The sequence below is a fragment of the Bombyx mandarina genome, chromosome 15, assembly GCF_030267445.1.
Source record: "Bombyx mandarina strain Sakado chromosome 15, ASM3026744v2".
NCBI classification, from domain to species: Eukaryota; Metazoa; Arthropoda; class Insecta; order Lepidoptera; family Bombycidae; genus Bombyx; species Bombyx mandarina.
Genome location: NC_143221.1, coordinates 10824813 through 10847896, shown reverse-complemented (window position 1 = coordinate 10847896; position 23084 = coordinate 10824813). Strand labels below are relative to the sequence as shown.

Sequence of the window (23084 nt, the reverse complement as noted above, 5' to 3'; positions counted from 1 at the left end):
AATCATGATTTTCACAATATTTTAATATTTACAGTTTTATTATGTTCTAATAGGGGTGTCTTCATAAATAAATATTACAGAAAACAGTGGTCCTCCAAGTCTCTGTGCTAACCACGCATTCTTCACTACTGCTAACTTCAATGAATCTACAGCTAAACAAGCATTGAAATTTGTATGAAGGGCTCTTCCCATTCCTTCAAGTATAATTAAGTCAACTCCACGCACTTTCATTTCAGTACAAAGACCTGTAGATAATGTGCTTATTAGATAAAATATTTCTTGAATAATAAACACATGATAAGATATAACACTTACCTATACTTATAGTTCTAAAATCGAGACATGGTCCCCTTTGACCACTAGACTTTACTACTAAATCTCCAGTAGACAATGCAGCTGCTAATACTGGACATATAAGTGAAGCATGCTGTAGTATTTCTTCTAGTTCAATATTGGTGACGTCATTGAGTGCAGGCCATTCATTGGCACAAAGTATAACAGATGTCCCTCTTAGTAACAAGCCACGTACAAATGGCAAAATACCAAGAACTATATCAACCCCACTATTATCAACAAATATGGCTGCACAGTGATGAACAGTTTTCTGTAAAGATCAATTTTATTAAATTATAAGTATTCAACATTTTTTGTAACTAAATAATTAAAATATGATGTAAAATATGGTATAAATCAATATACCTCCAATTTATCCAACCATTTTTCTAAACCATCAAACAGCCAAGGTCTTTTCTGGATTTTTTCTAGGGCTTCATAAAGGCCACAGTCTAAGATACTTGTAACAGCCTGGGCTCCCCAATCAAACATATTGCCTGTTAAATTAATGAATATAATAGCAAATAATATTTGATTATTTTTGCTTTAAATGAGCAAATATGCTCACAGCTTCTATTGAATTAAGTAGTTACTGGATTTCATAATTATCGCAAACCTGAATGCTTAACTATTATCTGAGATGAGTTATGAGATCCCAATTTCAATTTAATTGTAATCTGACAAAACACATGTCTATACAAAAAATATACTGAAACCACATGCCCTGCCTTGCAAGTTATCTTGCACCAGAACTGAAGATATAAACTTCATCATTGAGATTTAGCCATTAATGTAGAAATAGATGATGACACAGCTACTAGGGACAGATGGATGGATGTAATACTGTTACTAATACTGTAAACTGTTACTGTAAGTAATACTGTAAACTCATATCTTGAAGCATTTGATGTCAAGTAAACTGTGATCTTGTGTTCCAATTTAAAACTATAAAAACAGTGGTACTACTGGTGCAATAAGGTTGTATAGGAATACAACTGTTTGTACACCAGTAGAAACTGATCAATAGCCATGGTGTTTCTGAAGAATTATAGCAATTTTCCTTCAAACCAGGTTATACAAATAATAATCATTATTATTATTGTGAATCTGGCCCTGAGTTACGATTCCCTGTGATATTGGTACCACCCAGAGAAAGAGCAAGCAAACCTGTTCATCACACAATGTTTACCTGATGCGGGAATTGAACCCACAAAATGTGGCACAACAGTCAGAGGCACTAACTACTGCACCATCAGGTCAGTCATGAATTTTTCATGGTGCTCAACGGCACAACTATGCCACTGGCATTGCTAATTTCTATAGACAGCCTGGTAAGATAATACTATTAGGATATTTTGAAGAATATTTCTTCTTCAATTTAGAATAAACTTTAATGTTAAAATTATTCTATTCGCAACTAATGTATTATCTGCCTTATTTTCTTTTAATTATAACAACTGTTTCTTTTAAATTATTAATGCCACTTTATCACTTTGGTTTAATCTCTTACAGTTTTTGTAATCATAGACCACTGACTGATTATTATTATGATAGTCAGTAAAAGCAGTTTTAATTATTTATATGACTTGTGGAAGCTGCAGAAAATACATTTCCCAAAAATTAATATATTTCAATTACCAGCTAAAACACCTCTACATAATTCAGTCCAACGTTGTCTATCATTAGTTATGGCATCAATTTCTGCTAATCTGGAACTGAGACTTGCCAATGCTCCTTCATTTTCAAATTTCTTTTGTTGTTTCCACAGATCAAAGAATCCCTGAGAACGAAGGCATGTTTCGTTGATGTCAAGGAGTAGCCGTATGGTCAATTGGCCATGAGCTCTAAAATTACAAATTATTCAAAAAATTAGTGGTACATTAGAAAAAATATATAGGCCTGCAGTGTTAAATTAAAATTAGAACTTGGCAGAGCTGTGCAAAACAAAATCACTTAATATTTGTAACAGTATTATGTGAGTGTTTGCCAATTAATTAATGTACTCAGTAAAGGCAAAGTACTTACAGAGGGTTTATTCTAAGTTCTTTTAATGCTTCAACGTAACATGTTTTAAATTTCAAAGCTCTTATTTCTACTGTAGGATCATTATTATTGACAAGTGCAAATTTAACATATTTTTCAACTAATTTTTCACAAGTACACAACCAATACTCTCTTGCTTCTTCATCAGCAAGTAGATCTAAAGTATCGGGATTGTATTTGTCTGGCTCGTATAGTATATGAGAGAGACCAAAATGTTCCATTCTGCTATTTTCTTTCAAAACTAACTATAATCACAGTTTTTTTAACAGTTTATTCACTACCTATTGTTATTGTCTTAGCCCATAGCGAAGATTTGTTTTATCAACAAGCAAATATGCCGTCTGGAGATAATAATTTTATCAACTATCATAGATAAATATAGATTAACCAGTAAATTCAGTTATTATTTTACATTTGCATTCCTTTTGACATAAAATAAAAAATGCATTAAACGTTTTTTTTAAGGGATTTTATGATCTGGTAACTAAGACCTTTAAGTCATGTCTTATTTTAATTTATATTCTTATTTTTATGGAAATTGATAATATGGAGTGAAATGAAATGAAATAAGAATGATTACTTTGAGACATTAACCAATTGTGATGAAATTAAGTGAACTGAGATGAGATGACATAGGATGAAATATAATCTCAGTAAAATAGTGGTCAATTACAGATATTTTTTCAGTGGACTTTTTGGAGAATCCCGAGAAGCTACGTCCAGCGGCTTTGTTTCGTTTTCCCACATTTGTGCACTTTCACAGATATTAAAAAGTTAATAAACCACCATCATTAAGCATTTAAGCCTGAAGAAACACTAAATAGACAAAATAAAACAATTCACACAACTTCACTCCTCGCATTCCCGCCAAAAAGTCGCATTAAAACGATTTAATTTTGCTGGTGCAGATTAGTTGTAATAAAAGCGTCTTGATGGCAAAAGAAATACAACCCGACCAAGCAAAGTTTGCACCTCGCTGGAATACGGCGGCCCGCCCGCTATCTGTTGAATTTTAAATTTTTAAACTGTTTTTTGTTGGAGTTTAGCTATATTATTGGACTATTTTTGTTAAGTTTTTGTTGAACTGTTGTTACTGAACGCTTAACGTTCATTTTTTTTTACTTCGAGACGATTGTTGTGGGCAACAAAAATGAAAGGAAAGGTGATACACAGTGAAGGGAGAAATATAATCCTGAAAAAGAAACATTAAGGAAAATTATTAGTGAGCAATTGGGATACAAAGAAGTGCAAGAACGCCCGGGTGGTCTTAATACAAAAACCCGATATCGCTATATTCTAATGTACCTATGTATAATATATTCTTAAAAACAATAAATGCAAAGTAAAATCTAACAAACATTTGTTTACATTTTTAAAGTCATAGCGTATCCGTTTTTTAAGACCATACCTAAGCGGCAGTGTGATGTAATCGATGGGTGGTGCAAACTTAGCTTGGTCGATTTGTATGTGCATAATGAACATAATGTCACGTTATTGTATTCATTCATGATTCATTCTCTATTTTGTTTTTAAGTCTATCTATTGTCTGTGTCAGTCAAACAGTTTGCTACCTGTTAGTACCTACCACTGGCTCTGTAAATTTGGCCCCTCTTTTTTTTATTTTTGTTTTTTTTTTTTTTTTTAATTATTTGTTCGTCGTTTGTTCGTTAATGTTCGAATGTAAAAATTGTTTTGTGGCGGGTAGCCATCATACAACGCAAGATAATTGACAGATGCCTGAATCTCGCTTACGACATTTTCAAGATAAAGCTCATATATACAAGTTCCGAACAACAACATTTGGACCGTCGGTCTACCGAGCAATATCATCCGCTCGGTGGAAGATCTTCCTTTCGTCGTAAGCCTTCCCAAACTGGTGACCCCGACGTGATGTGAACACGCAACCTTCTGATTCATCATCAGCGCATCAAGAACTTCGGCTACCACAATCCCCACATTCACGCAGATAAAAGCACGTCATTGACAGTCGTCCCACAGCAAGCCAGCATCGCAGCCTCAACAGGACCATCGCAGCCGACTCACCGCGCTTCCTGGTCCTACGGAACGCAACTTCACTGCCTCATCACGCCGCTACAGTTCATCGCAGCCCACGACCGGATCATCAACGCTTGGGGTCACACATCTCCGGCGTGGCAGCTCTGCATCACATGGACTACGCACGACACGCACGCAACATTCAAGCTCAGTCTCGACTCACCGCAGACTTCGAGCAGCACTGGCGACAATCACGCAGCATTCAGCTCAGTTTCGACTCACTGCAAACTTCGAGCAGCACTGGCGACACGCACGCAGCATTCAAGCTCAGCCTCGACTCACCGCAGGCTTCGAGCAGCACTGGTCCTTGCAAGCTAATCTCAACACGGACAACGCTAACTAAAAAAAAATGACACGACCTCCAGTCTCGGAGGGGAGTGATGTGGCGGGTAGCCATCATACAACGCAAGATAATTGACAGATGCCTGAATCTCGCTTACGACATTTTCAAGATAAAGCGCATATATACAAGTTCCGAACAACAACATTTGGACCGTCGGTCTACTGAGCAATATCATCCGCTCGGTGGAAGATCTTCCCTTTGTCGTTTAAGCCTCCCCAAAGTTTGTTCGTCTTTAATTAATTTATAATTAATTAAAATGATCACCGTTAAGTGGGCCCCCCCTTACTAGATATCTTTATTTTTATCACTGAGATTAACTATTTTGATCAATTATCGTTTGTTCGAAGACTATTGGTGATTGTTCGATCATAAAAACCATTAAATTCCCAATTATTTATTATTTTATATCTAGCAAACCATCACGCCTACATTACGCATGCGCCGGTTTTGTCAGTCAGCTGGCAATGGCCATATTTACTAGCGTTTTGTTTACAAGTGCATTTATACTGTCTAATTATTTTGTAAATCCAAAAAGTTTTGAAAACTTCAACAAACTTCAACAATACTTCAACAAAAAATGTCAGTGAATTGAATGAAACGGCCAATTATTAGTAGTTAAGGTACGATTAGCGCGGTTTTAACAAATTCAGTTATTTTTAATGATATTGAATATTAACAAGCACATTGAAATTTCAGTGATATCTAATTATTTTTAAGAATATTTTAGGAGTACAACTTTCGTGTTAAAATGATTATAAACGGATCCTCAGGGTGGCGGCGACAATTGAGACAATTTACATCCACACGAAATATTATATTCTCTTTAGTACACGTTACGGTGGGTAGCATAGATTATACACTTAATATATTAGAGAGTGGGTAGAATACGAATGCAACAGAGATATGCTAACCGCCGGTATTTATACAATCATCTTGACCTATTTTAATACAAACTTAGTAGGTAATATTAAACATTGCTCATCTTAATTATTCTGCTGATTATTTACGTACAATTATTATTTAATAATATCAAATTATGTAACATAAATAGCATTAAGGCTTATTGCGCCGTAAGGTTTATTATAAGTATAAAGAAATATGAATGAACTATTTACTTGATTATGAAATTACTAATTATATTATAAGACAATAATAAGTTCTATATATTTCCTAAGTTCGTAAATAATTAATTATGTGAGGCCGGAAGTGTTGCTCGATAACATGATACTATTCATTACCATGCAATAGGAGATAGTTATGATACTTGTATCTATATATTATATAAAAATGAATTGCTGTGCGTTAGTCTCGCTAAAACTCGCGAACGGCTGGACCGATTTGGGTAATTTTGGTCTTGAATTATTTGTGGAAGTCCAGAGAAGGTTTATAAGGTAGATAAATATGAAAATGCTTGGAATTAAATAAAAATAACAATGATGTTTTTCCTTTGATGTGTCCCCCGTCGGATGGATTCCTTTTGTTTGTTTTAAGTTTATTTTATACAAAAGTTTACGTCTTTTATTTATCGATTGAGGCACTACGAAGTCTGCCGGGTCAACTAGTTTTATAATAAAATTATAAATTCCTAAATTCATTACGTAGTTCAAAAAATGTTAATGTAATGCACACAAAATCCGTTTTTGTTGAAATGATAATTATTTATAAGTTCAAGAAATATGTTGCAGGGACATTTAGTAGAAATTCATTTAATATGGAAGAATAAACTTAGTATATATATATACTCTACAAACAGGATTTTATTTAAAATAAAAAAAATATTTAATGCTATATTAACTTAATTATTACTATCGAGAAGTATCTTGATTGATATATATTACAAGGCTTCGTTTTTTTTTTAATTTATTTGTTTTTTATGATCAATCAATCACCAATAGTCATCGAACAAACGACGAACAAATAACAAAAAGTAAAAAAAATCGAAAATCAAAAAAGGGGGGCCTAATTTACAGAGCCGGAGTTAATATAAACTAACTCCATGCTTGCAACATTTGTGTAATCTCTGGTATAGTGTGCTATAATCTATGACTGTCAGGATATAATATAAATCATATAAGACCTGGCTTTGGCTTTTTGATATGTTTTTTTACAAGGCTGTATGGGTTTAGATCCCTTTGTCTTTCCTAATAAAATTTGTACCAAAAAAAATCTATGACTGTTCTTGACAGTTATTATGTTTGCTTGCAATGCTGTTATTTCATAAAATATGTGATCGTTAAAAAATAAACTAATAATAAATTTACGAAAAAAATGTTCTACGTAAAGTGCGTTGTGCTAGATTGTGATTGTGTTTGAAATTTTGTTATGGTGTTGTGTGTATGTGATTGATGTAACAAACCAGTGTATAGCAAGATGGACGAATTGTCTAAGGGCATGACACAAACAGGAAGCGCCGCTACAACTGACAAAATTCAAGAAAATGATGGTAAACATTTTCTAGCTTTTTTAACACATTTCTTTCACGGTTTACAGTAGGCATGTAATGGATTATATTTCTATTACTATGCATAATAATCAAACCATTTCAAAAAAATAATAAATTAAATATTGTACGCTGTACCTGCAATGTTTGTCAAAATACAAAAATAGCATTATTGAAATAGTAAATAAGACAAAAAAAATACTATACATTTTTAATGATTTTTACAAAAAATATCCCACATGGTAACTTATCATTATAGGTCCATTTTCTAATTGTTTCAATATCAGCTAAAATGAAACCAATATCTACCCAGTTAAAATACTTCTGTAATTTTTTACCATCAAATACTTCACATAATTTGATTTACTATCTTTATATTAAGCAGCGAATGTGTATCAACACATAATAATCTTATTATCTAATTAATATTAGCTTATATAACATTATAAATTTCTTAGATTATTCAAATTACTCTCAATATTCAGACTATCTTACTAGAGCAAAGTTATTTTAGTGTCAAGAGGCCTGGTACCATCAGAGCTTGCTAGGTATTTTCTGAGGACTATGCCACATGTTTATGGGGCTGTCTTAATCTCAATAAAAAAAGGTTTTATGACGAAGTGTGTATTGTTTCAAATGGACCTAGAAAAATTTATGTTATTGTTTTTTAAATGAATGTGACATGAAATTTTGAGATTTTATAAGTATACATTTTTCTAAATTTCTTGAAAACATTTCTGATAATTAGGTTCTTTAATTTTTTCTTATAAATTATTCTTTGGAATTTTCTGTATTATTAAAATTTGTAAGTATTCTTTGATTTTGTTTGTGGTGCAAATGTTAATGTACTTAGGTACTAAAATTTTATATCAATGACCCTAAAGAGAGAATTTAAATTTTTTATTTTATTTTAATTATAAACTTGTAAATAACATACATTTTCAGTAAAGTTTGTAAAATATATCATTACTATAAATGGATTGATGTCTGTAAATTTAAAGTTTCAGGTCTACTTTTAGTTATCAAACTTACAGAAAGTGATTAAAATATTTTCAGTCACTGTTAAATGCTAATTGATTGATGATCATCATTTTCCACACCTAATGCTATATTTTTCTCACTTGTTAAATGTAAAGGATAACCCAACTGACCTTACTATGAAGTAAATTTGATAAGGAAGTATTTAACTTGCTTGCAAAATGCAAAAATGAAGGTTATTATTTGAAAAAACTATATCCTATAATATCCTATAATACGGATCCAATCTACTGTGTTATAGGGGGGAATACGGTATATGTAAAATATACGTCGGTGGCACCTGAATTTCATAAACGCTAAAATAGCTTACGGCGCACTTACCGCTCAGCAAATCTCACCTGTTACCGCCGCCTCACTTTGCTCGTACTCTGAGCCTCTAGGCCAGTAGTTCCGCAGGTGGCGTAACGATGTTTCAAAGGGGAGGAAACTCGCGTCAAGTCCCCCTTGAATTAGAAATTCCAGGGATCTGAGAATCATTTCCTTCACAATGATCTTCCCTCCTAATATAACTTCTATCTGTGGTCGTTTATCTTCGATAGGCCTTCGATGTTTTGCATGTGGAGTTAACTGTCCCTGCATAATAAGATGACATTTTATGTTCTTCACTTATGTTTGGTCATATAATCCGTATCCATATAGACTATTCATATAGAAGATAACGCCGAAACGCTTCTTTATGATAGTAATTAACTCCTTTTTCGGGGCCGTCGCTAACTACCACCCTGATCCGGCTCACGGTTAACCAACCACCGTCAACGTCACATACATGCCCTGATAGATAGATAGTATTTTTTTGTGTACCTATCAGTCAGTAGTCTCGTTAGCCAATAGTCCTTATTCTGACAAAATGTATGTTTCGTGAATGTTTGAAGACAACCAATAATAACTGAGAATTTTTGTAATTTTGGGTTTTCAAGCTTTATAATAATATTTTTATGATTTAAAATACCATATAGTTATGTAGGAAAATACATGGTAGCGCTAAATATAGATCATATTATAGAAATGTTCACCCAGGAACGAAATAAGGAAATAAGTTTGTCAGATGAAATCCTGTCCTCGTTTCCTCTAAAATCAAACCGATATGTGTCTCTTAGATTTTAACACAGGTATGGTAGCTTGCTCTCAGAATTCAGTTTAGTTTGTAGACACCAAGAACCTACAGGGATATATTATATATAACAGATCAGCAGCACAGTCTTAGTTGTCTGTGTGGTCTAGATAAATTGCTATTTTTTCTCGAACTCTCCCAACATTGGGCACTAACACTGATGCATGTACTACTGTGGCTTATTTTGATTTAAGACGAGGCTGGCGAAAAACGGGTTGCTTTTTGTTTAGGCGTGCTTCACATCACGAAGCCACAAATACTTTGTGCTCTCTTAGATTTAACCCTCAGACACAGCCCACTGAGTTTCTCGCCGGATCTTCTCAGTGGGTCGCGTTTCCGATCCGGTGGTAGATTCTGCGAAGCACGGCTCTTGCTAGGGTTCGTGTTAGCAACGTCGTCAGGTTTGAGCCCCGTGAGCTCACCTACTAGTTAAGGTTCTGCTGACTTAGCCTCTCAAGGCTATCAGCTTCGGTAGAAAAAAAAACAAATCTCTTAAAACAAATGCAAACCTGTTGCATATAAATAACATACTATCACGGGATTCGTTTGCCATTCACAATTTAAGTATGTGTTGGTATGGCCTAGTTTCAGATATAGTAAATATTAATGTCCTATCAGCCTGGCAAAATATGTTAGTCGAGATTAAGCCAATGCGGCCGTAGGCATATCGACACAAGGCAAAAGCTGCCATCTACTTATTCGTCAAGTTAAAAAAAATCTAATGTGAAGTGTTTTAAAAACTATCTACATTTTGAATGTACATGCCGACTGTATCCAAGCGAGAATCTGATTCGAGCACAAATGTGACTGTTCCAAAGTGACGGTCAATCCCGATCTTTTAATTGTGTAAAGAAGAATTTACGTTTTAGCTTCAATATCGAGCTGACCTTGTTTTTTCCCCGACATATTCTAGTAACCTCGAGGGGTCATACTAGATTCACCGAGCGAATAGGTGTGCTCACGGGGCTCTGACCAGAGAACTTAACACTAGCCCTAGCAAGAATAGTGTTTCGGAGAATCTACCACCGTATCGGAAATGCGACCCACTGAGAAGATCCGGCGGGAAACTGTGGGTTGTGTCTATGGGTTAGTTTACTCGCCGAAACCTTCGTCGCAAGCGACGGGTTCGACGAGAACGGAGACCGATGTTTGAGGTACCTAAAAGCACCGTTAGTGGATCGGGAGGATCCAAAATGACGTGCTTAGGGCGACGTCGACTGTTTACTATTCGATCCACAGTTGTATGTATGTCCGCATGTAGTTCCGGCGGTAGTACCGGCGGCCACGGCAAGATTGTTTTCGTGTCGTGCCGCCTTCTCAAAGTGGCCCACTGATGCCGACTAAAAATACTTACTTATGGAGTCCAGCTCCAGATCGTCGTTGAGATCTATGTTCCTCACGAACCACGGTGCTACGACGGCTATCCTGCAAAAACGAGATTGAATGACTTGAAGGGGTTTCAGTTCAGTGCGGGCTGCATGAGCGAAACTACACTTGCATATGTCATGACCAGGCGTATGCAAGTTTTTTAGAGTATCATCTTATTACGAAGGATATGCTAGATAGCTATTACTGATTTGATGTTCTTTATGAGTGAACGAGCCATCCTTCTCGTTTTACGTGGTTGGAGCCCATAGTCACCACAACGTGGATGGCGCTACTCACAGTAAAACATAACGTGGAAGCCACAATTGAAAATTATAAATATCGGCTATCCCACCACCCAAATCGGAGCGAATGATTACTTTATGGCGCAAATAGACCGCACGGAGGATGTGATTGTTTTATTGTTTGTGATCTATGGGATGAATTGAAACTTTATTATAAAGTAAGAAACAGTCCTCTCCTGCAACTTGTTCGGCGTTTAGATAAACTTACATGTAATACGATTAACAAGACAGTCATAATGTTAAACAAAACGCAAATTTACACATTAATTCAAAAGTTTTCGTTCACATTTTTCGCGTGAAAGAACGCACCGTTACGCAATAATTAATGAAAAAACATTCGAAAACTTTCTTTTTAAAAACAGTATTTTCTAATTTTTATGATCAGTACCGACCATAAATTAAAGAGAAGAAATTAAACTTTATTTACGTTGCTCTAAATTTGTAACACTTAAAGGTAGGTTTTTATCATAGTGCCATCAACGTACGAGAAAGAAGCACGAGTAGACTTAACAAATTATGAGTGTTTTTTTATACACTCACCGACGGTGTCAGAACAGTGTAGCCGGGTTTCGCTAAATTAGAAAAGAATAAAAAATTTCAAACGTCAAGATAAAATATTAATATTTAAAACTGATGTCAATGTAGTCAAGTAAGTAGGATATTTGAACAATTAGAACAATTAGCAATTTTCACAACACTACTAAATAGTAGTGATGTGAAAATTGCTAAAAGATAATGATATAATAATGATTCTTTAAGCAATGTGAAAGTGTACAAGTAAAACACAAACCCATCTATATTTTCATGATCTATGGTACAGGGTGGCCCATAAGTCCTTTGATATGAAAAAAAATTATTAAAATAAAACTAATTACATTATGAATTAAATTTTTATTTACATAAAAAGCTTAAAAAACGGGAATTATTTTATGAAAATAACATCTCCTAAATGTAATCCGTTGCGATCACGGCACTCTTGCAAACGACGTCTAAAATTGTCGATGACTGCGCGGCACGTCACTGCTGAAATGCTTGTCATTTCTCTGCGGATGTTTTCTTTTAGGGCCTCAATTGACCGCGGGTTTGTGTCGTATACTTTAGCCTTAAGGTAGCCCCACAAAAAAAAATCCATCGGGGTCAGATCTGGACTACGTGGAGGCCAGGAAATGTCTCCTCTCTTAGAGATAACTTTGCCAGGAAAAAGTTGACGGATAACGGGCATAGCAGTGTTAGAGGTGTGAGAAGTGGCCCCATCCTGTTGAAACCACGTCCTGGCATTAAAGCCTGAAAAGTTTTGCAATTCTGGTATGAAAAACTCTTCGATCATAGCCACATATCGCTTACGAGTTGACTGTGTCGGATTTTCGCGAATAGACTGTGTCACTGTGTCTATGTTTTGTTCCGTACGTGACGTCCTTGGGCGACCCAACCGCGGTTTATCTAACGTCGAACCGGTCTCCTCGAACTTAGCAACCCAGTTCTTAATCGTTTGAAGAGTTGGAGTGTCGTCAAAGTTGTGTAAACCTTTGTGTTCTCGAAATTTACGCCGCGCAACGGTTGCCGAATTGTCGTTTTTATAAAACTCGCGCACACAAAACGCACGGTCCGCTCCGGTAAAACGCTCCATCGCGACTAAATTCCCAGAAACCGAAGTTACTCCCCACGCTTCCCCTGCACCGCTCACGCGCGCCCTGTTCGTTTTATTCAAATTTTACTTTTCAAAGGACTTATGGGCCACCCTGTATATAAAATATATTCTACTGTAAACCTGTTAACAAAAAGGTGTATGTCCGTCGAAATACGCCGCATAGATTTTCTTGGCTTAAAATCACCAATTTTAGATTTAATGTTCCTCCTTTTTATTTCGGTACTCGTTTGAACGTCGCGAAAAACTTTCAGACCTATATTATGAGTTTTTTTGTTATGTGGGAACTGAATATCTAAAATATTGTTACAAGTAAGTCCAACCAGTCTATTGAAGTGATTTTAGGTTTAGATAACTATAGATACAAATTCAATTTATGGAGAAGAACGTTTTATAGAATAAGAACGTATGTAGTAGCAAAAATATTAATGTAAAGTCGGAGAAGTTATTCTTATCGTCATGAGTAGCATTAATGGGATTCGTGACCGACATTTTACTTAATGAAAACACTAGAAAACACCTATTAGAACTTTCACTAATATTTAATTACTCATTATTATACCACAACACTGTACAAAATATTGTTAATATCATTTTCTTAAATCTGAACTGTCTTTTTTTTTTTTTTTTATTGCTTAGATGTGTGGACGAGCTCACAGCCCACCTAGTGTTAAGTGGTTACTGGAGCGCATAGACATCTACAACGTAAATGCGCCACACACCTTGAGATATAGTTCTAAGGTCTCAGTATAGTCACAACGGCTGCCCCACCCTTCAAACCGAAACGCATTACTGCTTCACGGCAGAAATAGGCGGGGCGGTGGTACCTACCCGTACGGACTCACAAGAGGTCCTACCACCAGTAATTACGCAAATTATAATTTTGCGGGTTTGATTTTTACTGCACGATGTTATTCCTTCACCGTGGAAGTCAATCGTGAACATTTGTTGAGTACGTATTTCATTAGAAAAATTGGTACCCGCCAGCGAGATTCGAACACCGGTGCATCGCTCGATACGAATGCACCGGACGTCTTATCCTTTAGGCCACGACGACTCACAAATGTGAATGTCTGAATGTGTAGTAATATTTTTTTTTTTTATTGCTTTGGTGGGTGGACGACCTCGCAGCCCACCTGGTGTTAAGTGGTTACTGGAGCCCATGGACATCTACAACGTAAAATGCGCCACCCATCTTGAGATATAAGTTCTAAGATCTCAGTATAGTTACAATGGCTGCCCCACCCTTCAAACCGAAACGCATTACTGCTTCACGGCAGAAATAGACAGGGCGGTGGTACCTACCCGCGCGAACTCACAAGAGGTCCTACCACCAGTAATTACGCAAATTATAATTTTGCGGTAATGTATATAATATTACATATATTATTACATATATAGGCAAATACAAAAAGCACCATTTTCTTCGGTTTTCTCTAGTCTTAATAGACATAGTTCAAACTACTTTTACGGTTTAGTATAGCGTCTTTACTGTCATTGTAATATTATTTCCGACTTTACAAAAACTAACTGATTTTCCGTTTTTCATTTAGTAATATCAGCTATTTTTCCCTCAAAATAGCAATAGAAAAAATCTTGAAGTGTAATCATTTTTGTCGAAATTCGATCATTTGGCAAACACTAGTAATTATAATTAGGTCTTGTAATTGCTTGTAATGAGTTCGCCGTACACTCATCTTCATAAGATCAGTCCTACGACCTCAAGTGAATATGATCCAACATCAACCACCTTATTAATAAACCCTCGTCGATTTGAACACGGTAGTCTGTTCTTTTTATTCGTCTATATAACGGTCACACTCCTCTCGAGGTGGTTATCACAAGCTTTTATTTGATTTGTTACTTTGAGATCTTGTTCATTTATTATTTAATGACGCAGGTCTGATTGGTTCCCTATTAAGCCCGATTAATTTGAATCCATTCATAATTTTAACTTAATGTTGTTGTTCTTAAAACTTTGTTATAGACTTACAGAGCATCCTTAAAGTCTGCAGTATATGATGTTTTAATTTGCATGCTAATCTATTGTAGGTATTTACAGATGATGAGATTTCGATTCATTCTAACAAATCTCCTTTTATAGATGGCGTAAAGCGTGATTTGGGGCATTCGTGCCAGTCATGCTAGCGTTGGTAGAACAACTACGGTCCTACCTCGGTGGAGGGAGTGAGTCCGCATGGTGTGGTCTCAATTGTTTCAATGCGTTCTTCACCCATTTGTCTCTCTAATTCACATTGTTTTTTTTTGTAAATAATATCTGTGACTAAGATACAGAGCGGCTTTTTTTTTATTGGAAAACAAAACTTATATTAACTAACAGAGAGATATTCTAAGTATAGCTAAAACTTTGGTGTACTACTAAAATAAATAGAAAAAAAAACAGTGGTGTTTTGTGGAATTTCAGTGCTTATTTTCCAATTTACTGTACGAAGAGATTCACGGAGGGCCTTCATCGAGGAAGTTATACCTGAACATAAGCTAGTACTTATTAGAAAGATTGGTGCGACTTTTATGCGGTATATTAACACTGGTGCAGTCGTATCTCTCGATTCGAGTACACCGGGTGTGTTATCCTTTAGGCCAAGTTTAGGCCATAGCGACTTGTTTCGTAATAATATATTTTTTATCTAATAACAATATGACCGCATTGTTTCATTCACCAAGACCGTTTCTTTTTTCTTTTTTTTTTTTGTTTAGGTGGGTGAACGAGCTCACAGCCCACCTGGTGTTAAGTGGTTACTGGAGCCCATAGACATCTACAACGTAAATGCGCCACCCACCTTAAGATATAAGTTGTAAGGTCTCAGTATAGTTACAACGACTGCCCCACCCTTCAAACCGAAACGCATTACTGCTTCACGGCAGAAATAGGCAGGGCGGTGGTACCTATCCGCGCGGACTCACAACAGGTCCTACCACCAGTAATTACGCAAATTATAATTTTGCGGGTTTCACTTTTATTACACGATGTTATTCCTTCACCGTGGAAGTCAATCGTGAACATTTGTTGAGTACGTACATATTTCATTACAAAAATTGGTACCCGCCTGCGGGATTCGAACACCGGTGCATCGCTTCAACACAAATGCACCGGACGTCTTATCTTTTAGGCCACGACGACTTCGTGATCGTAAATTCCCAGAGCCCCTAAAAACCTACGACAATTCAGTAATACTAAAATTCTGTTTCCATTTCACGTATGTGTTTTTTTTCTCCTACCCATTGCTAGTAAGTGGCCTATGGGGTTATTACACTTACGCTCAACGTGAGAGAATTTGCTAACACTAGCCTAGCAAGAGTAATGCTTCGCAGAATTCACCGCCGGATCGCAATCGTGACCCATTGAGAAGAAGCATAATATTGGTACTGCCAATAGCCTTAATAAACTGCAACATTTAAAAATACATTATGTATTACCGATATTATGGTAGTATTAAGTAAAGTACGCTGTGAAGTATTATTTTTAGGATTACACGATAAACTATATTGTAATACGCACGAACACCGCTTAGATTTTATGCGCCGACAAAGGCCAGTGCACTGATTCAACACTAATTGCGCCTTGCGGCACTACATGTATCGTCAAATTAGCATACAGCAGCTTTCAATATAACGATCTTACTGTCGCGCCATCCTGTGATTTTGTTAAAAAATTATGACGAAACATTGTTTAAATGTTAAAATGGTTTTAGTGCGGTTTTTAAACATACAACTGAGATAACTAGCTTCATAAGCAGAGTCAAATATATAAGTAAAAAAAATTTTAATTCAGGTTATTGTTTTTAAACTAACTTTGTTTTTTTACCAGCCCGAAGGCAAGCATGCGTGCGTACATGTCTGTATGGCTGTAGCTTCTGATAGTTGTTATATTTATAAATAAAATAGGTTTATATAAATATACTAGCTGACCCGGCAGACTTCATTTTTGTATAAAATAAACTTAAAACAAACAAAAGGAATCCGTCCGACGGGGGACACATCAAAGGAAAAACAAAATTGTTATTTTTATTTAATTCCGAGAATTTTTATATTTATCTACCTTTTAAACCTTCCCTGGACTTCACAAATAATTCAAGACCAAAGTTAGCCAAATCGGTCCAGCCGTTCTCGAGTTTTAGCGAGACTAACAAACAGCAATTCATTTTTATATATAGAGATTATCTTAAAAATCATCGAATTTCAATCCATCGACTATGTGACTTTAGGCATCCCCTTGCATTTTATAAAAAAAAAAAACAAGTTCATATCGTCATCATACTAACTTTCCCCACTAGAAACGCAGTTAATTAACTTTGGTTTTTGAGTGGCGATTAATGGTATAAAATTATAAAATGACTAATTAATTAGTTGAATGCAAATACTATAATACTAAGTAAATTTTAATTCGGTTCATCCTTTTCAGTAAATTTGTTTATACAATTACGTTGATCGATACCTTTACTGCAAGTCGTTGACTAAAATACTTAATTTCATTTCAAAAAAAAATACGCTTACTCATTTATTCATACATTTTTTATATCACGTAGCTCAGAGTGTTTAGCATATCTCAGAACATAATGTAAGATTATTTCATATCTTTCAATCGGCAATAAAAATTCGAACAGTGTCACGCCACAATGAGTCGAAGGTGATTTAATATTTTTTATTGCTTTCAAATAACAATAACACGACAAACTTTACATTATGGCTATTATTAAATATTTTCTTTTATCTCCCTTTTTAGGAGTTTTTTTAAAATTGGTACACGATGAATAAAACGAAATGTGTTTAGTAATACGGCTTTTTGTAAGATTATGAGTGAATATTTTGTCATTTCAAGGATATTCAGTTTGGCTTTGATATTATTGTTGTTGTTTAATTTTTAAAACTAATGAGACATGCTTAGTTCTATGTTCATTTAGAGTGGATATTATATTAGTAAAGAAAATAATCGGGTCGAATTCATTAGGAGAATACTTGACAATTGCCATTCAATATAAAAGAATTAAGAAAAAACAATTGTACCGCGAAACATATATGATGTCATCTGCCGGTTCATGATTCTGGCCTACTTCGACCGACATCTATTCATCTACTGATAACTGTGGTATTTGTACTTATATCAAATAATATTTTTCCCCACCTAAGACTCACGTGTTTCGGTCCCATGGACAATGTTAGGCCTACGCCAAAGTTTTTGAAGGTAAGAGTTAAATAGTTTTAGATAAACATCCCGGTGTTTCCCGAGCGCTATGACATGTCCTTCTTCAAACGAGGCTTGTGGAGAGTATTAAGCGGTAGGCAGCGGCTTGGCTCTGCCCCTGGCATTGCTGAAGTCCATGGGCAACGGTAACCACTCACCATCAGGTGGGCTGTATGCCCGTCTGCCTACAAAGGCAATAAAAAAAAAAACATATTGAATATGAAAATGCATAACTAATTTGTGACTATTGTTCATTGTATAAAAAAGCGTTTGGATTTTCCAAAAAAAAAAAACAAAACGTCCTGAAAATTACGAACACAATGAAAAATAAATCAGCCTAATCGGTCGAGTTGTTTTCAAATGAGGCACCGTTATGAACATGACAATTGACTTTTATTTAAATGAAAATATTACAGCTTTTACGACGAAATGTATGTAAATAATATAAATCTAATTGAAAAAAGTGCAGCAGCCCATTGTTTGATGCCTTATGTTTCAGATCAAGCTTCTTGGCATATTGTTTTGAATCGTTTTTAAAAGATCGAAACTTGAGAAATGTGATTTTTTTTAAGAAAACTGACATTTTAATTACGATACGCTGTTTAGATCTACCTGACTACAAACATTGATTTTTAGGATAAACTATTTTTACTGTTTAAGCTCAGGCTTTTTATATCAGTTCCGACGTATCGAATACTTTACAGTATTCCTAGTTACGGACTTCTAAGGTATTATTTATTCGTCGACATTTGAATATTGTGCTAACTATCCTCTATTTTTCACTACTTACAAATATTTCTAGATTTTATGTTTGAGTTCACACAGAACGAATTAATAGTAGCTTAATGTAACAAATTGTTCTATTATGTCTACAAATCGCGAAAACCGAAGTAAATACTAAAGTAGTTTAGTTAACCTTATGCTAATATTGCTAAACAAACCAATACGTAATATAAGAAATTTTAGTGTTTAAAACACTTATACTATTTAAACTCGATCGAAGTTGTCATGGCCTAAACGATAAGATGCCCGGTGTACTCGTACCAAAAGACGCGCTTTTATTATTTTGACTACCTATCTATTTTATTCTTATGCGGAACGGCTAGGTCTGCCTAGTTTTAATGGGAAGCATTCATAGTTTAGAAGGTGTTACAACCGTCATACAATCAAGACTTCCCACCTTATGTATTACTACGAGTATACACAAGTAGTAGAATAACATACCCTAATAAATAAATTAAAAACCATTTCATGTAAGCATTTATTATTTGTGTTCAAAGTTTTTATGATAATTTTCAACCGAAACTCACGTTAGACTGTTTTGTGTCGCTTTCATGTGAGAGCGGGGTTTTTTGATTTTGTGAGAAATGTAAACGCATGGATTTGGTTGCTTTGTACATATAAATTGATTTTATTTTTAAAGTGTGAGGCTAAGTAGTGCAATAATAAGATTTTTAAATGATGGCTTAAAATTTTATTTCGAACTGTTAATAACGGCTATGCAAAATCTAATTACATAATCTATACTAATATATAAATCTACAGTGGTTTTTACGGATGTTCCGTTATAACTACTGAACTATGCATCCGATTGACTTGAAACTTGATATCCATGTAGAAAATAGATGTACTTAATGGATAAGCTAATATTTATATGAGTGTTAGACTCCTTAATAATAATGACAATAATATAATGATAATTTTAAAGGCCCAGCGATGCGGGCGAGTACGGCTACTTATTTACTATATATATATATATACGTAACACATGACAATCTAGTACCAATTGCAATACAGCAGGTAAATACAAATTCGTATGTTTTACTTTTCATAAAACACGTCTCAAACATGTTTGTTTACTGGAAAAGTACAGAAAGTCGAATAAAATTAGGATGAGAATTTATACACATTCACAATAATTTAAATTCGCGGCAATGAGACAATCGATAAAACATTTGCGTGCCACAAAGAAAGCCTCAAATTGTGTTGTACGTTTTTTTTTTTGTAATTAGTTAAATGTAGTACTTTATTTAGTATTACCAAATTTAAATGAATTCTACACATATGTAGTAGCCATAGCACATTGTACTACAATACAGCATTTAAGCGCGGGATTTTAGAATTTGGTTGCTTCTACATAATGGGCCTTCTAAGTTTTTATCGTGAGCTGTTGTTGCATTTTGAATTCGCACAGGCTGGTGTTACTGTGGTACTGTTCTGTACTACATTCTTGCTACAATGCGTTTCCGGTTAAAGAGTGTTAAAGCCGTTACCCTGATACTAATTAACAGTTTGATCCCATGTCAAGTAGATCGGTGGTATTAATTTTTGTTTTTTTATTGCCACAAAAGCCGAATGAGCTAACAGCCCACCTAATAGTGAATGGTAACCGTGGCTCATCAACCTCATATTAACACCGGATAGGCCCTGAGCTTTGGAATTAACTTCATTGCCCGGTGTTTTCAGAGTGCTATGATCTGTCATTCAAACGCGGTTTAAAATGATGTCCCTCTGCCATTACTGATGTCCATGCGCGACGGATACTACTTACTATCAGATGACCCATATACTAGTCTGCTCTTCTTCAAGGGCCACGAAAAGATCTTGTCGGTCGAATTAAAGAAATACAAATAATTAGGTTCAATAATTCTAAACATAAATAAGTCAATGACCGAGGCTTACACATATTGTAACTCGATTTGCAAATCTGGCGAATATTCGAAGGATCAAAGGAAGCGCTGGCTGTCAACATCTGTTTCTTTTCAAGGGGATTTAATCAGATAAATCGTGTTTATAGCTCATGAATTTCCTGATGCAAAATCAATTATGAATTAACTTGTACCAAAAAACATGCACTTTGTAAAAATACTCACTTGGCTTTTACTTCTTGGTCAAATAAATCGAAAATGTTTGAAAATCTATACAAGACTATCAAAAAATATCAGATAGATAATTCGAAGTATAATTCAAAAAAAAACTTCCTTAACATACCTAATTGTTACTGCTATTATCCTATTTTTCATTTCCATAAAAGAAATCTATGATCCATAACGGGCAGTGGTATCCGCTAACTTCTGAATTGGTCGGCAGGCTCGTCGAATCCGGTAGTGTATGTGAATGGTTCATGCTTGGAATGCGAAAGGGTACGTGCCGCCTGTGAACGGCTCGGCATCGTGGAGGTGGCACCGGAGCCCGATGCATTGCCGACACTGCTGCAACCGACTGCACCGCCATGTTACCTCGTCACATCTCCCTTCGAAGGCGAACTCTTCGACACAGCACACAGAGCCAAATACAGGTAAGTTTTATTTTAAAGAGCGTGGATTTCGACTGTTCTAGGCATAGTAAGAAATTTTAATTGAATTATTGGCAATGGCACAAGTACCCATTCAAAATCTTAATGGTCTAAATAGAGCACGCAATAGCGTAGCTGGAATAGCCCCCTAAGCTTCCAGAGAATAGGTAGGGAGAAAAAAAAGCACCCAATAATTTCCAGTGGTTTTCATAGTGATGGTACCCTAGGTGCGTGCTAATATGCCGCATTTTGATAACAATGTTTTTAAGAAAGGACATCAAAGCTAAAATATGTTTATGTAAAAAATATAAAACATGCTATTAATAATACATCATTATCATCATTATCAACAGGCCACAGTCGTAGTCATCCACTGCTGGACATAGGCCTCTCCCAACTGTTAAAAATATGACTGAGCCTCAGTGGTGTGGACTATTAATACAATTATATCAAATTAATTCATGAGCTTATCGAATCCCTCTATATCATTATATAGATATTTTTAACAGTTTCTTGCAGTGAGAGAAATAAAGTAATCATCAATCTGACGATTGACGAAAAACTTAATTTATTTCGAAATATTTTGGTTTAAGTACCTTTTAAAATTAGGAACATTTTCAATTTCGGCGCCCTCATAACGTTGCCACTAGGCTTCGTAAGCCTAAGTCTACAGCAACTATTGATAATTTCTTGCTTCATGCTTTTCTTGTAACACCTAGGATTGCGTTCCTACCGTTTCACATTTTCAGCATTCTAAAAACATTCGGCTTTCAAATCAGAAGTACAAGTCAGTGTACTTCAAATAAACACGTAGGATTTTCTTATACTTTTTGATTCAGACACAACTTGTTGTCATGTTTTCTTGAAATTATAGTAGGTATACGGTCAGAACGCCATACCTGAAAGTTACATTAGTTTACATAGCGCTATCATAATAATAATATCCTTGGCGTAAACAAAATACACTAGTAGTTAGTGCTTATCAAGATATAATTCAATTTAGAAAGTATTTTTTGCATAATACTTTACCTTAATACTTAATACCTTACATATTATCCTTGTGTTGACTGACAAATCAAAACATTGGCTCGTAAAAATCTAAGCTTTAAAAAAGTCAATCAGTGAAAACAAAAACTTAGACGAAGCTTTACAGCTATAAACTATAATATTATAGTATTTTTTTCACGCGAGCGTGTGAGTTTTTGTACAATGACGCCAACATTCAAGAGCGCGATACAAATGTTATCTAATACACCAACTTGCGTGGACAACTCAGAATTCTGTTAGTTGATTTAATTATTTTTTTATACATTTTACATTTAAAGACGAGTATAATGAAATGCCTTAATAAAATGATTTATTATATATTGATACATAAATTTAAGGAAAACGACGACCGTTCCTTTTTTTTATTAATAAAAAAAAGGAACGGCCGTCGTTTTCTATTAAACGGCTATTCGTCGGCTATTTAAATAGCTAACAAACGACAATATGGTGCTGTGTAAATGAGCATTTGTGTTTAACTGTTAATAAAAAGTAACTTAAATTACTATAATAATAGAAGACTACGTAGAAAACGTTGTTTCCCGAGAGCTATGACATGTCCTTCTTCAAACGAGGCTTGTGGAGAGTATTAAGCGGTAGGCAGCGGCTTGGCTCTGCCCCTGGCATTGCTGAAGTTCATGGGCGACGGTAACCACTCACCATCAGGTGGGCCGTATGCTCGTCTGCCTACAAGGGCAATAAAAAAAAAAGAATAGATTAATGTCTGCAACGTAGAGATAATTTACTACAATTCCACTAGTGCGTTTATTAAGCTTAAATTATCTAAAATAAAAATAATCTAATTTTTGCTGCGTATTGACCACATACACTTGGTTTTAATGAGTTTTTTCGTTTCGAGACGGA

At 35.2% G+C, this 23084-nt stretch overlaps 2 protein-coding genes across 7 annotated transcripts in view; one reads left to right on the top strand and one right to left on the bottom strand.

Moving 5' to 3' along the window:
• Positions 1 to 5: 5 nt before the first annotated feature.
• LOC114241632 (4'-phosphopantetheine phosphatase) lies at positions 6 to 2796 on the bottom strand. The gene is made up of 5 exons (XM_028172504.2): positions 2359 to 2796; positions 1972 to 2177; positions 700 to 830; positions 316 to 604; positions 6 to 245 (listed from the first exon to the last, which is right to left on the bottom strand). The coding sequence occupies exons 1-5, from the start codon at positions 2595 to 2597 to the stop codon at positions 40 to 42; spliced, it is 1071 nt and encodes a 356-aa protein (XP_028028305.1). The 5' UTR covers positions 2598 to 2796; the 3' UTR covers positions 6 to 39.
• Positions 2797 to 6936: 4140 nt separating this feature from the next.
• Positions 6937 to 23084, top strand: part of pbl (epithelial cell transforming 2 pebble) — a 37963-nt gene continuing 21815 nt past the window's right edge. For 4 of the 6 annotated variants that reach the window (XR_016324199.1, XM_028172631.2, XM_028172628.2 and 1 more), the window contains exons 1-2: positions 6937 to 7217; positions 20972 to 21179. Coding sequence is in view for 4 of the 6 variants with exons in the window: in XM_028172631.2 (XP_028028432.2) it covers positions 7145 to 7217; positions 20972 to 21179 (281 nt within the window). In the remaining 2 variants the exon portion in view is untranslated. Of the gene's footprint in view, positions 7218 to 14782; positions 14866 to 20971; positions 21180 to 23084 lie in introns of all 6 variants that reach the window. The other 2 variants (XM_028172629.2, XM_089733000.1) reach the window with 2 other exon arrangements.

Excerpts from the sequence above, each read along its gene's own strand:
- LOC114241632 (XM_028172504.2), bottom strand. The coding sequence starts at position 2,597 with ATGGAACATTTTGGTCTCTCTCATATACTATACGAGCCAGACAAATAC. Across the intron at positions 2,178-2,358 it reads GAACTTAGAATAAACCCTCT|AGCTCATGGCCAATTGACCA; the intron begins GTAAGTACTTTG and ends TTGTAATTTTAG. Across the intron at positions 831-1,971 it reads ATGTAGAGGTGTTTTAGCTG|GCAATATGTTTGATTGGGGA; the intron begins GTAATTGAAATA and ends TTAATTTAACAG.